This window comes from Puma concolor, chromosome F2 (assembly GCF_028749965.1).
Source record: "Puma concolor isolate L17-30 chromosome F2, mPumCon1.1.hap2, whole genome shotgun sequence".
In the NCBI taxonomy this organism is placed as follows: Eukaryota; Metazoa; Chordata; class Mammalia; order Carnivora; family Felidae; genus Puma; species Puma concolor.
In genome coordinates, this window is record NC_141684.1 from 68,953,958 (window position 1) to 68,969,342 (window position 15,385).

The 15,385-nt window shown below is 47.8% G+C and overlaps 1 protein-coding gene and 1 long non-coding RNA gene across 2 annotated transcripts in view; one reads left to right on the top strand and one right to left on the bottom strand.

The window, feature by feature from the left end:
- Positions 1-238: 238 nt before the first annotated feature.
- Positions 239-6,577, bottom strand: LOC147572083 (uncharacterized). The gene is made up of 2 exons (XR_015246482.1): positions 6,454-6,577; positions 239-5,882 (listed from the first exon to the last, which is right to left on the bottom strand). It is a non-coding gene; the product is annotated as an uncharacterized LOC147572083 (long non-coding RNA).
- Positions 6,578-12,256: 5,679 nt separating this feature from the next.
- LOC147572084 (uncharacterized) overlaps positions 12,257-15,385 on the top strand; it is a 526,072-nt gene continuing 522,943 nt past the window's right edge. Inside the window, exons 1-4 of the mRNA XM_086695169.1 lie at positions 12,257-12,322; positions 13,114-13,203; positions 13,285-13,434; positions 13,696-14,474. Of these exons, the coding sequence (XP_086551295.1) occupies positions 12,257-12,322; positions 13,114-13,203; positions 13,285-13,434; positions 13,696-14,474 (1,085 nt within the window). The remainder of the gene's footprint in view (positions 12,323-13,113; positions 13,204-13,284; positions 13,435-13,695; positions 14,475-15,385) is intronic.

Sequence of the window (15,385 nt, forward strand, 5' to 3'; positions counted from 1 at the left end):
TTAATAAAACAAATGGTTTTTAAGGTAGAAAGAAAATGTTTTGATATGTATTATGCATTTTATTTACTTAAAATTTGGTTTTAAACTTATTATAATAACTGTTAGGAATACAGAAAAATTACATCACTGTGTAAATTCTCTCCTAAGTTAAATATGGATTTGTTTAGAAAGAAATGGAAACTAAACAAAAATAAATTTAATATTTAATTTTTTAAAGAATGCTTAGAATGAAAGTATAAAAACTCTAAAAATTTTCTTTATTTTTATTATTATGCCATAAACTTATAAATACATTCTTTGGAGAAATAGCTTCAGAAGACAAATGTACCTGTAGTTTTATGGAATTTTACATAACTGGCCAAATATTTAACTTAGTTTAATATTTAATCAACAGTTTTTCTCTTATAGCAAATTATAAAATTATGTAATTTTTTAAATTTTGGTTTAATATTGTCAGCAATTTTATAGCTTACAAATTCTTGTAAGAATTTTCACTTAAAGTAGGATTAAATAAGTGATATTGGATATCTATTTCATTCTGACACCATAAAATAAATAGAACTTTATTTTCCAAGATTTATTTAACAACCACATAATTAATAGAAGCATTTTATTACATTAGCACTGATATATTCAACATAGTCTTCATGGCAAAGGTGTGTGTGTGTTTAGAAATAGGCTGTAATTTTGAGATTCACAACATTTAATTAATACAGCTGTACATTTTAAAACTCAATACAAACCCTGTAATACATAAAAATCAAAAAGAATTTTTAACCTTTTAGAAAATGCTCTCCAATTTCATTTGAAAAGAGATTGCTCCATACTGAAAAACTCAATTTTAATTCAGGTATTGCTTCTTTATGAGTTTGCCTGTGCTGCAGCCACATCAGATTGTTTACAGTCAGAGTGCATTCTTTTCTAATGAAATCTTTCTAAGCTAAGCATGGATATAAGTTCATTTCAAAAATTTCAAGGGTAAAAAGAATATATATATTAGGGTGAAGCAAAATTTTCAACTTCTTCCTCAAACATAACTCACTTTATTTTCCTAGACTTAAAGCTCGAGAAAAATCTGGGTTAATTACCAAAATAAGAAAATGATTCTTTACCTCAGTCCTTAATTTTTAAAAATGTTAACAATCTATGATTGTTATCTTTAGCTAATTTTTTTATTAGATCTTAGTTATCTAGAGAAACTAGGAAAAGAATTATTTGCTCATATATTCAGCACAAAGATTTTTTAACTCCGAACTGCAATTTCATATTTTCATATAAAATTAGAGAAAGTGCAGAAATGTAACTACAGAAATAATTTGACAGACTGAAACTTCATAACATTTGACCTTTCACTACCTTGAAGAAATATAAGAAAATTATTCAAGGAGTTCTCAAAATCAAAATCAGGTGGCCCCTTCAAAAATACAATATGATCAGAGATTTTAAATTTCACAGATTAAATGTTTCTAAGAGCTTAACGTTTTCACTGCTTACCCAGCAACTCAGTGCCATCTGGATATTTTAGCTAGTGTCTTGCCTCTTTCTGGCAGCAGAGGGCGCTCTGGCATTGTTGACAGCGTATTACTCCCTGGTGCACTGCGCTAGCATCTCCTTCCCAGGAAGAAAACATGCTATTTCCCTGGAGGGTTGTCATTGAGTATTTCAAAGGGTCAAGCTGCTCCCAACTTATTCTAAAAAGCTTTAATTTCAGACCACTAAATGAAAGTTGTGATTGTCAAAGGACCCCCGTGGCACTCCAGGCCGAAATTCTCCAATTGCGAAGCTTAAATTGTTTTATTGCAAAAAATGCTGAGCACTGAATTTCATAGCAGTCAAATTGGCGATGACATTAAACCAGATGATTACTTTTAAAAGAAGTAGAAAATAAAATAGTCTTAAAAATCTAGAAATATTACGGATCAGTAACCATTCTGGGTTTAATCGCTGTAACCAGAATACTAAATGTTCCCTTATTTAAACAGTATTTTACCTTCTCTCTTTCACACCGTGTTTCTCATCTCTGTTTAGAAAGTAATTTAAAAACTTAGTTTTCTGGAGGATGAATTTAGATTTCCTAAACAGGAAGGATTAGAGTGAGGGGAATTAGGTGGGTTTCTATTATGTAATGTGAATTATAACACAACTCAGGCAGAAATATTTTGCAACCTTGGACCCTTGTTGCTTCATGAAATATCCGAGGGAATGTGGGTGCAGATCGGCACAATTGCATGAATCCTGGAATGAAATCAAGCTTCCATGATAACATGTGATGCTTTAAATTCATTTCAATTTCCAATGACTACTCTTAACAGGCATAAGAGGAATGTTTCCAAACACTTTCCTTTTATTATTCAAGTAATCCCCCCTTTTTTAGTGTGTTTTACCTATTCCCTCTCAAATTATATAAAATGAGATAGAAATTTAAGTCATCAATGGACATGAAAGGCCTAATTCGCAGAATTCTAAAATCGGAGGACAAATAAAATCCACCCTGAGAGAAGGCAGTATGACTATCTCCTGAGAATAGGTGCTTTACCACTTTATTTTTGGAATCATTTGATATATCTCCATCATTCAGGTGTAAAAGAATGAATCCGATGAAATGTATGACCCATTTTGGCCCATTTCTATATCTGGATCAAAATTGGTGTTGCCACCTCTGTTGCCCAGTCTGGATTGTTATCTATTTCTATTTTTATAGATCTATTATTCTATAATCTATTGTTACTATTATCTATTTCTAGTTTTAACATCTTTTATGTTTGTGGATTTATAAACACAAACAAGCATGTAGCAATTTCTTTTGCGACCTCAGGCTGGTTACACATTGGCTGATTTCCTGTTTCTCTATCTCTCTTTGATTATTTAGTTAAGATATTTAAATTCTTATTATTTATATTTAATGTTCTCAATATAAAAGATTTATTGAATGTATGAATACTGACCCATACGCCCCTCGACTCCTAAAGGAAATCTTCATTGTCTGCTATTTGGTAAGCCACCCTGCCCTTTTCCAATCGCAACTGACAGAGCTTTGAGGAGGAAAAGGATGCTGTAGTTGGTTTTTCCGCAGTGCGGGTTTCACGTTTTCTGGCCTGCAGTGCCTCCCGCCGGCCAGGAAGCGCGGAGCTTGCTCCGCGCATCAGAGAGGTCTGCAGAGCTTGGGGCTCTGGACCCACCTAGGAAGGCTGCCCTTTCTGCCTGAGGGGATGGGGCTCGGTGGACTCCTGCTTGGTCTCATCTAGTGAGTCCCCATTCTGTCCTTTTCTGGTAAGTCTCAAGGCCCACACTTGAGTCCGTTGTGAGTCCCTTTACTGACCACACTAGCACTATTTAGGTATGCAGCTGAAGACCATAAGTTTGTATGTTTTAAGGAAGATGACAAGAAAGAAAGAAAGAAAGAAAGAAAGAAAGAAAGAAAGAAAGAAAAAATAGAGCCTTCATTCTCCTCATTCTCCTTGCAAGTCTCGCCCATTGCTAGATTCAGGTTTCAGTCTAAATAAAGTGGAATTGTTTCCCAATGTACATACACTAACTACGTAACTACGCCAAGACTGTAAAGGGCAAGTCAAGTGTGGCAACAGCTAGAGTGGACTATTTTGGTAAAATATTAGGTTTTGCCATGTGCGGCATTTCTCTGCCTTTAATTTTTTTTCTTTCTCAAATTACCTAATATTCTGTTATTTTTCGGGATGGGGGCGGGAGGGTCCTATTGCTTTTTGGTTAAATTACGGAGAGAGAAGAGGGCCGAGGTCAGCACCGCGGACAGCGCCAGGCGCTAAGGGCGCGGCCACTTTGGTGAATCCTCTCTCAGTTCCTCTCCTTTGTTCCCAGCCCCTGCAGGCCAAGGCAGAACAAAGACATCTATCAAGGCTCGCTTTCTTAATCTGGGTTTGTTTTTGGCTCCAAGGCCGTGGTGCGGAACTACTACCTTAACAAAGTCCACTTCATTGGCTTCCAAATAAATTAATTTGCAGAGTCCTTCTAAAGTTTCAGGCTTGGCCTTTTCCCCTTGTCCTACTCCTTTGACTGATTTGACCATTGAGACTATGTCGATACAAGGAAATTATCTTGGCTTTTCAAAGTCAGGCAAGGCCGACTGGATACTAGGAAGAGAAAGGGAGAAGGGGTGGGGCGGGTAGAGGGCAGTGGTGGTGGTTGTAGAGGGCTTCCCGAAGGAGTTGAGCCATTCGAGGTTTCTTGCGCAATATGATGAGGGCGCCATTTAACATTATTGTCCTCTCTGTTCTGTTTGTTTCGGCAGCTTGGCCCAGAATCGCAAACAATCACACTACTTGCTTCTTAAAGATCCACTGCTTTCTAAACAGTTCAACTCTAGAATATCTGCACAAACTGGAACTCCTGCTTTCCTGACAGCTGAAGCTCCTGTCACCGGAACTCTCCTAAAATCCGCCAGCAGATTTCCGAGGCTTTTACCAAAAACTATGACCGGTTTGCTTTGGAAACACTAGGTTGGTTCTGGAATCACTCTGAGGGTCCGTATGCGGCAAATGATGGGTTTGTTCTACTACCCCTCAAACCCCCTTGTGATTGCCTTTTCCCTTTTCTCGTCCTGAGACGCTCTGGTGTCCTTCAAGTGCAGCCATAGGCTCCGCTCTTGGCATTCACCGCGTGCCTTAATTGTATGACATTAAATCAAGGTCCGCTGTGAACACGGAGGGCAGAGTCTGATCTTGATCCGGAAAGTAACTGACCCACTGCGAACACATCACTTCTCCTGCCCTTCCCCCTACGCCGAGCTCTGAGTCCCTACAACTCCCCCAGAGTCGTAACTCATAAGCCGGGCTCCTGTCTCAGCTCGCCTCCTGCCACAGCTGCCAGAGCCGCTGCTAATTAGTCTGTTCGGTGGAAGTGTAGACGATGCATGTGTCTGCGTATACATATGCATATATCTGCATGCCATTTACAGCACACCTAAAAACATACATACCCTATAAATCTAGTTTTCAAATGACAGCGTGGATCGAAGTTAATTACTCCCCTGGTACAGATCTAATTTCGTAATCGTGTTATTTTCCTGAAGGCAATTAACCGAGTTGGTTCGCCCTGCATCCCTTCTAAGTCACTTGTAAGGGATGGCCGGTTTTAAGGACCGCGCCATTGCATGTTCTGGTGCAGAAAGCTTTGTCAGTCACTTCTTGCTAGCGGGAATGAGATCTAGCGTATAGAAGGGAAAGTAATCATGCATGTGTGTGTGTGTGTGTGTGTGTGTGTGTGTGTGTGTGTGTGTAAGATAAACACGCAGATATGCCTAGGCTCTGTGTCCTCTGATAACGTCACCGTGGTTTCGGTTGGGAGGTTTGGGGAAGAGATGAGAGGCCAAGGGCGGGCTGGGTCGTCTTTCTTTGTAATGCGGAAAAATTAACTCAACCGCACCTGCCTAGTCCCGAGAGAGCTGGGCGGCCCATCTGGTCTGGCTACAGCTTTGGTGCAGAGAGAAAAGGCAGCTCGCTAAGGCTTCCCCACTGCCTGGGAGCGCGGACCTCGGGTCTGGGCCCGACTGGGGGTTACGGCTCAGAACAGCGCAGCCGACGCGCTCTCCTCAGACTGCGGCAAGAGTCTGGAGGCTGGAGGAACCTGGGCCGGGCGGAGGGAGGGCGAGCAGGAGAGAGGAAGGGGTGAGGGGAGTTGACCTCTACGGGCGGAGCCCTCTGCGCAGCGGGCAGGAGCTGGCGGGCGCAGCGGCTCTTTTCGCGGCGTCCCCTACAGCGCGGTCGGCCCAAGGGAAAGGCCCGCTCCGACTCCTGCGTCCGAGGAAGCGAGGATCCTCAGCCACCGCAGTCCCTGGGCGGCGTAGATACCGGCTGCGGCTGGAGGGAGCGCCGAGAGCCAGTCCAGCGCAGATTCCCCAGCACGCGCTTCTGAAAAACAGAATCACAGTGCAGCATTAGAGAGGGAGAGAGGTGGGGGGAGGGGGAGTTTGGGGACAGAGGAACAGGAGGCGGGAGGGAGCAGACGAGGGAGGTAAGGTGACGGGGAGACGGGACCCCAGACGGCGGGCTGCGACCTCTGTCCTCAGGCTTCAGCCCGGCGCAGAGGGGCCCGCGGCGCGCGGAGCCCGCGGGGCGCAGCCCGGGGGGCGGCGCGGTGGCGGAGCACGCAGGTCCTGGCTGCGGAAGCCGCGAGGTGGGGGCCAGACGCTGCGGCACCGCAGCTGCCGGAGAAGAGACGTCGGGAGCTGGAACTGTCAATACGCGTCCGCAGAAGATCATCCGGCGCAGTCCAGCAGTTCCCGCATTCTGTGCTCCCTTGCCCCAGCCTCACCCCTTCCCTCAGACCACACTCTACATCCGCACTCTCCAATCCCCACCCCTTCTTGGCTTAGGACCCCGCAAACTGCAAGACCCGCGCGTCCCAGCAAGAAAATCGAAACGATCGATGAAAGAATTACATATACACATAGCCCTAGAAATCCGAAGGAGAAAGACCTACTGGCTCTGATCAAACCTGGAGAGGACCAAAGCGTTTTCAATTGCTGTTGAGCGCCTTCGCGGAGGAAAGAGGAGGCTGAGAGGCTTCCGTGGTATAAGGTGCTTTAGGGTGGGAGGTGGGGGTGGGTGGGGGTGGGTCGGAGCGGTCCGGTCTTTCCCCCTCGCTTGCTGATCCAGAATTAGGGATTAATGGCTCGCTCCAGCCAAACAAATAAGGCATCTGCCTTCAGCACAAGAGGATTACACGGGCTGCTGACGTCACCAGTCAGACAGATGTTGGCTCCCAAAGTCCTGAGCAGCTCGCTGTGTCCTTGAAACCAAAGAGCCGCAGAAGGCGCTCAGCCCCCAAGAACTGCGCCTGGGTACAGCAAAGGGCGAGTGCCGTGCCCTTGCCTATACCCCCCTGTCACCAACACAGAGGTCCAAAGACAGCCCCCTAAGACGTCGCGCCCCCAGTCTCTCTGGCCCTTCCTCACAGCCCTCCAGTCAATGCTCAGGCTTGCTCAAGGCAAGCCAAAGTCACCATTTTCGGTTGCCTCTCCCTAAAATGGAGACAAGAGTCGACACCTCCTGGACATTTCATCTAGATCCTTAATTCTAAGCTCTTGGGCTCTTGTTCACTCACACATGGTTGGCCAAGTAACTATAGAATAAGCACCTTAGGCCGGACAGAGCCCACGCTCCAGATGAGGGGCGGCCTTTTAATTATGTGCGCAAGCAACAGAGCAGGGTTTATCCGCATCTCTCCTCCTCGCCCCTGCCGCCATCCTTTCCCCAGGCCAAGGTTTAGGTTTATGCTTAATCTTATCACGAGTGCCATCCCGGACGAATGTACGTTTCTAAACAATGACCTATTCTCAACCGAACTCTGTGTACCAACCAGAGCCCCGAGTCACCTCTCGGTGAGCCACGGGGACCTCACCATGGTCCTGATCATTGCACGTTCTTTGCAAATACTTTGAAAAAGGTTTCCAAAAACAACTAAACAAAAAGGTGTGTGTGTGTGTGTGTGTGTGTGTGTGTGTGTCTAAAACGTTTATATCATCTGATTTTGTACATTCAGGTGACTGCACTTTTATTTTACAGCCAAATCAAAGATCAATAATTAATCCATAGACCCTAAACTCTGTTTAATTTGATATCATTTTAAAATTTAAATTTAAATAGAAACTATTTCCATTTCTCAAACCTGCCTATTATTTCTGCTTATATGATTTCCCAGTCCTTTACAGGTCACACTGAAGTCAGGTTATGAAATAAGCCAAAAGATCACATAAAATTGGGAATTTAAATGAGCAATTTTGAATGTGTTATGTAATTCACGAATGAAATGGTTTCAAGTCAAGTTCAATTTTGTAAAGGAATAAAGGGAATTCAAATACCATATGAAACTAAGTAAATTGATCTCTGACACAGAGCCTCAGTGAATCAATCCTGTGCCCCCAAATCAAATCAGTATATATATATATATATCTGTGTATATATATCTATATAGATATATATACACAGATACACACACACACACACACACACACACACACATGAAATCTGTGACTCTTGGAAAAAAAATGTTTGCCCACAACATTGCCCTGTTGGTTATAGACTACAATGCCTAAACAGGACTAGAAGGTGTAGCTGGGTTATATATCCATTCATATTATTCCTGTCTATCAAAGTGGCATTTAATTTTTCCAATTCTATGCATTTAGAAATTCAGTCACTGATAAAAATCAACTTAATTTGCTTTAGTGTCATTCAGGTAATACCAGCCTAAAATAGTAAAATTTTTCTATACTCACTTTGTTTCAGGGCCTTATAAGAAACAGCCCACATGTTAGAGGGATGGATTTAAATTTGTTATTTACCAGTAACAAAAGGTAGACCTCATCTCATTTTCATTGGGTAAAGAACATACACTATTTGAGACAGCATATATAAATCATTCTTTTCTTGAGACTTGGTAGAAAAAGTTTGAAATTCCAAACTTTAAAAGTCTTAATTCTTTCTAAAAAGAAAAAAAAATTGCTTTTGCCTCCTAACACATTTTGAATATAAACTTCCATTCTGCTCTCACAAAATTTTACTAGAGTCCTTTTTGCTCAGTGATTTAATATTAGTTCGCTGTCCATGGTCTTGATCCACAGGAAGGGAGACGCTAGTGATGCATTTTGAAAAATGTAAATCACAATGCTCCTGCACCAATTTAATGCCATAACATCTTAAGATAATGTCAAAGGGGTAACATCTCTAGGCTTTGAATTCTCTTCCCCAATCCAGTTGTTTTAATTTTTCCATATTTGTCACCAAATTGTGAGTAGAGGAAACAGATGGGAAGAGTTTGCATTTCATTATTTTTGAGCTGACAAAATCACCACCCCATCTAGGGGTCCAAAGAATTGTAGTGAGTAGAAAACAGTATTTTTTTCAACCTTCTTCTTTTTTTTTTCTTAAAAGAAAAGTGACATAGACATCCTTGTCTGGGCATCCTCATCTACTTTTACAAATGGCTTAACAAGTGCAGAAATTTTTACAAAATGACAAATTGAGAAGAAAAAAAAAAGAGCCAAAACAAAACCTCAACTCTCTCTTTGTAAATAGCTATAGATATCACACACACACACACACACACACACACACACACACACACACACAGCACTAAGAGCATTAAATTAAATCCCTTATCTAACATGCTATATATATATTTTTTTTCTAGTGAAGCAAAGAAAGCATACGCTCTAGTAGTTAAATCTATCTAGTAATTCCCTCTGTCCAAAATAACGTTTCACCTTCGTTTGAAAAAACAAAAGACTGACCTGCCAAAGTAACATTTAACCTCCCCTGGGGTTTCTTCCAGGGGGGTGAAAGAATAATGAAAAAAAAAAACAAAAAACTTTTCCCCCTCTCTCCAAACATTTCATTGTCTTTCGTCTTTTATTTTCCTCTTCAGATTATCAGGAAAAGTATGTTATTTATATACATGTACCTAAACACATAAACACAGACGCTTATCTTCCGAATCCCCAAAATCCGCTGCGAATGTTTGAAGGACACCGACCTTCACAAACTGGTCATATTTTTGTTTTGATGCAAGTGACCCAACGGCAAGAAAACAGGCTCTCGCCTAAACTGAGGCCGGTACCCACGCCAGGCCACGGGGCCGAACTTCAGCGATTCACACTTTCCCGGGGAAGGATAAGACCATATACTTTCCGAAGAAGTGTTTAGAACTTGGGAAAATCCTTGTACCGGAAGAAAATGGCCTAAACACAATAGGACTCGCCATTTTCTCCTTGTGAAGCACAAAGCGCTTGGCGCTGCCCGGCACACAAAGAAAGCGTGGGCCCGCGGAATTCTTGCACATTTTCAAGAGGCCCAAAAAAATACCTCCCCCAGAACCACAATTTCCCCCGCTTGGGCGCCCTGAGACACACTCTGCCACCCTCACTCAGCCCTTGTCACAAGAAGAGCCTTTGTATGAGGTGTAGCTACAAGACCCACCAAAGGCGCGATGCTAGATAGCAGCCAAACCCGGCCAGACTAAGTTCCGCAAGCCGAGGGGCCCGGCCCGCGGCGGCCCAGGACTCCATTCTAGGCCGAGGGTGCTCGCATCCCCTCCCTCCTCCTCAGATTTCTCCTTCCAGTTCCATCCTGTCTCCCATGCACGTCTGGTAATGCTGGAACTTAGGGATCTCCATGACCTGATTTCCATCCAGTGCCAGGAACCAGCCTTGCAGCCCGGAGCCCGGCGGGAGGCTCCCAAGGATGCTCGCAACGCGGGAACCCCTGCGCTCCGCGCCTCCCGACGCCCCCCGCCCGCTGCTCCAAGTCGCCGCATCCAAGACTGCCCGTGCCTTGTTCTGCACGCCCACCACGGGCGAAACGCTTCACCCGCTCACGTGCAGAAAGTGCAAGCTTCGAGGAAGCCCCTGTGAATAAAAACACCAAAACACAACCCGCGCGCTCGGACTCACAAAGCGAACACTCCCGACCCAGCCAGCGACGCAGAGCACGGCTAACGTAGGAAAAGCTAGTACTTACAGCCGGTGCGCGTTTGGGTAATCCGCGTCTCAGCCCGTTTGGTTTGTTTGTGAAAAAAATACATACACATCTCTATAGGTTTGATTTTGCACATCTTCCACCGTTGAGAAGGAAAGACAACAGAAATCTTGTAGCCTAGCGGGGGTGGGGGAGGGGGATGGAGATTTTCATTGTCTAAGCTCTGCACACGCAGCCCAAGGAAAGACGCTCATCGCCGTGTGGGGCTCCTTCTACTTTCTGCTTGAAATTCAGAAGCGTTCAACGCAGTAAAGCGGGGCTTTGGTCGCCCTCCCTGCCTCCCACCCTCTGCGTTCTCTCTTCTCTCTCTCTCTCTCTCCCTCCCTCTCCCTCCTCTCTCTCTCTCCTTCTTTTCTCTCCTGTCCCCTCCCTCTCTCTTCTGCAGCTCGAAGTCTCTCTCTCGCTCTCTCTCTCTCCCTCTCTCTCCCTCGCTTTTTTTCAAAAGAGGGCAGGTCGCTTCCTGCATCCCAATGAGTTAAATCAGTCACTTACTTCTCATGCATCAGCAGCCTCTATAACAACCCGAGGGCTGCAGGCACAAAAGAGCATTTAGCTGCCTCCAATTTGTGTAGAAGGCCTGTCCTTAATTTGTTTTTGGAGTATAATTAAATCATGTATTTCACATAATATGAAAATACCAAGTTCCCAACTTTAGCGAATGAACCGCTAATGGAAACCTTTGAAAATATACTTGCTTTCTTGTGGGTGTCCTTAGAAAGGGCCTAGGATGCCCCAGAAACGGTGAGGCCAAAGGTTTGGGCCCAAATCTACCCGCCCCTCCCCCTTTACACGTCAAGGTCACAGTCATATGATTCCCCCACCCCTTTAAAACGGAGCCCTTTTCTCAACTCTTCACCTTGGAAAGGAATTAAGCCTTTTTGTGGTATGGGAAGATCTGAAAGATTAAATAAATAAATAAATAACATCCTTAATCTGAAATACACACGTAAGCAGAATCAACCGTGATCAGAGGATATGGTGGTAGGGGGTGTGGGAAGGCTGACATACCATGTGAGAGTGTGTGGTTTTCACCTCCTCCCCCCACCCCTTCTTGCCAGGCGAAATCTGAGGTCTCTGGTTTTGCTAGGGTTTCTTCCCGCGGCTGAGTGGGCCTTACTGGGCGACAGAGCTTGCGACTATTTTTTTTTTTAAAGCTCTCAGTCTCTGAGGGGTCCAGATCTCCAAGACACCGCCCAATGGTGTGTGTGTGGGGGGGGGGGGGCGTCCGTGTGTATGGTTCCCCCTCCTCTAAAAGGCCTGGGGCACAAAGAGCAATTCTGCCTTCCTGCAGTTTCTCTTTCAGAAAAAAATCCAGGCCTGGCCATTGTTCTTCCTCAATGAAGGGGGCTAGGGTGATAACAGAAAGACCTCCTCCTCCTCATCACCCACCTCCTCCCTCACCCCACCCAAGACCACTGCTTGGGGGGGGGGTGGATTTGGGAATATTTTCTTGCTTCTGAAACTCCTGTCTGGGAAATCATGGGACCCGATACCCCATTAATATCTTCAGTATCTTCCTTGTATTTTCATCAGCAATATTCCGTTAAGTCATCAGCACCCCCACTCCCCATTTTCTGGTTCTAACAGGGCTTGTTCAGAAACACTGCATTCAGATGTCAGAGAGGTTAGGACTATAGACAACCACATTTAGTTCTATCGAAAGGGAATGAAACAATATCACTGGCCACCTCCCGTCGCTGAATATTCGCTCTTATACCGTAAAGCACCCTGGGGTTCTGAGTAAGGCCATGTTTCACCTTGAACATTTATCAAACCGGACTCTGCCGCCTCTGCTGCCGCAGGAGGACGAACAGGCCGCCAGCACCCAGCTGACATCTGCTTGAAAAATCCAACAATACCTTCAGTGGGGTCGTTTGCAAAAAGTGAAAACCAAAAATGAAAGAGGGTTTTTTTTTTAAAAAATAAAAGGTATACATACATATGCATACGTGTGCTTGTTCGCCAAAATGCTGGGTTTGGGGTCTCGAATGACTTAAAATAAAACAACAGCTTTGCAGTTACGCCCAGACCGAAGGCCTCACTGAACCGGTGTTTTATTAGCGGCGAGAGAAAACGTTCTGTTAGGAAGCACTAGAAGGAATGCGCATTGTCCCCCTGCCCTTTATCTTTCACCAGATGATGCTCATTCTATCTGTTTCCAGTGTATTGACCTGGGATGTGGGACTGTTAAAGATCGGCAACGTCTTGCCAAAGCCTGAGGGAGGCAGGGTCACGCGGTGCGCACTGGTCGCGCAGCCGGGAAGCTGCGGCTCTGTGCTCTGATTAGCCAGAAGGGTCTGCTCTGTTGGGTGACGACTTCAGACGACCCCAGGTGGGCCCTTAACACAGAAAATTCCCCACCCCCACCCTGGCTCTGGTGATGCCAGCTTTGCCTCTTCTTCCTGGTCCTGGAATTTCAGCCTTAATAACGGGGAGGCCTTAGGAAGAAACCTAGGCGGCGGGTGCCTGTTCTACGTATGGGCCGCTTACTCGCCCGAGGTTTATTCTAGGTCCAAGCTGCAAAGAAAAACGCTAGAGAGGTCAGAGGCGAAAGCTGGAACGTTCTCCTGGGCCTTTTTACCCCTCCTCCCCAACCCCCCAACAGATGGCCGGGCCAGGACACCTGCAAGGCAGCCGGCAGCCGCCGCCTCCGCGCAGTTCTCCGGACAGGGGCCACAGTGTCGGATCAAATAAGGTCACCTAACACCCTGGGCCCAGTTCGCTCATTTCCCCGCCCAAAAAAAACCTTCCTCTGGACACCTTTCAGTCCTTTCAGAGAACAGAGCTTCCGATCTCCGCCTCCCACCCTTGGCCCAGGCACCCGAGCGGGCGACCGCTTTCCAGCCTCGGGTTTTTTCGGGTTTGCCAAGCGCGCAAATCTCCTGTCCTGCGCACCTCAGCACCCGGGCTTGGAGCTTATGAAAATGTAACCCAACTCATTGCCAGAAGTTGTTGCTAATTAGTGGATAATAAACTTCTGTAGCCAGGGCACAAAAGTCTTTTAAAAGTGCAAAGGTGTTCTTTGTTATGGCATCAGAAAAGGGATTAGCATATCAATTGGACTGGGGGGACCGGACAATGAGCCCTCCTCCCCCTTCTCTGCCCTTAGTGTGCCGCCCGCCGCCGCCACCTCCTCCTACTCTCTCTGCCCTTCCTCCTCCTCTTCTTCCTCTCCCGGCTCCGAGAGCTGTCAAGGAGCGGTTGGAGGCTGCAGGGCGGCGGGCCGGGGCCGCGCGGGCAGGCGCAGTGCAAGCTTCCCGCCGCCCACCAGGCCGCGCGGCCTGCGCGGCGCCCTCGCCCTCGCCCTCGCCCTCGTCCTAGTCCTCGCCCCGCGTCCAGGCGCGCGCTGGGGGAAGGTGGAGGCGCGCGGCAGGGCGTGCGGGGATGCGGAACCCGAGTATCGCGTGACGGGCGGCCTCGAGGGCGGGGACCTGGCCTGTCCGGGGAGGGTGGCCTCGGGCGGCCCCACGCGGCGCCCCGTTCCAGCGCCCGCGGCTCGGGCCCCGCAAAACCGCGCCCTTGGCCCCTCCTGGGCCGTGCGAACCCCCAGCGGATTCTGCACTCTGGCAGTGGGGAGCCGCCGGCTCCCCACCCTGCTCCGGCCTCTCTCGGCCGACCCGCTGACCTCCGACCCTCACGTGCACGCGTCGGGCGGCCAGCAAGCGTTTGGGGGCCAAGCGAGCCCTTGGGTCTGGAGGCAGCCGTGTCCCCGGGGGCGGCGGGTCCGCCGGGCTGGTCCCGGGGCGAGATGCCCACCAACTGCCCGCTCGGTGGTGGCTTCGGCGAGGCGGTCGAGCGGCCCAGGCCTCAGGAGGCCCGGCCACGTCTCCGGCGAGACCTCGCCTGGCCCCGCCGCCCTCGCCCGCCTTCCGCCCGCCCCAAGCTGGCCCCGAGGGAGCCGGCTCCCCGGGCCGACGGGAAAATTGGAAAGCCTTCCCCGCCCGGGTGCAGTAAAGCACAGCAGAAGTAAGTCTCTCGGAGAGGGAGACGCGGCCCAGGCCTGCGGGGCCCTGGCTCCCGCTCCGTCCGCCCCTTCTCCCCCCGCACCCCCCACCCCCCCAACCGCCACCCCGCGCCCGGCTGGGTCGGGCCCGGAGCGCGCCGGGGCCGGGGCGCCGGGGCCTGACGGCCCGCCTCGGGCTTGGGGGAGGAGGCGCAGAGACAGGCGCGGGAAGGAAGGCGAAGGGGGAAGGCTAGCAGCGACGGCGCGCTTCGCTCGCCCGCGGCCGAGCCGGACCCGCCACTCTCCGGCCGGCCTGGAGGAGCCGCGGGCCGGGCAGCTCGCCCCTCCGCCCCGAAGCCCCCGCGGACCCTGCCACCCCCACGAGGACCCGTTTTCTTTTCTTTTTCTTCTCCCCTCCCCCCCCCCCCTTTCCCCTCTCTCCCTGGAGGCCGCTTCCGTCCTCTAAATGCGTTTCAAAAAAAGGAAATCTCCGGGGCTCTCCTTTTCCCAACGTCTCGCCTCCTTCTATAGCACTGATGTTTGGTGACCAAGCACCAAACTCACACAAGTTTCCCCGAAAACGAACTGCTTTTACTGCCGCGAGGAAAAATGTCGGGGAAAAAAGTGGAGGTCGGTGTTTCCCTAAATGCAAAACATCAGAGAGGAATCTGAAAAGAGCTTTACTTTCCCTGCGAAATCTCCATTGTTGCTTGGCAAACAATGGGAGCCTGGGCGACTGTGGGGCTGAGAGAATGAATAGGCGATCCGCGGGATGTGTGCGGGTCAGTGCTTGGGGTCCCGGGCCTAAAGCCCCTTTCTCAGCTTGCCACAATAAACCAGAGCAAGGTTTAGTCTTTACTGGGTCACCGGCCATCCTCTATTATTCAACACTTCACAACAAAAAACACTTATTAATCAGCGCTGACCAGAGGCC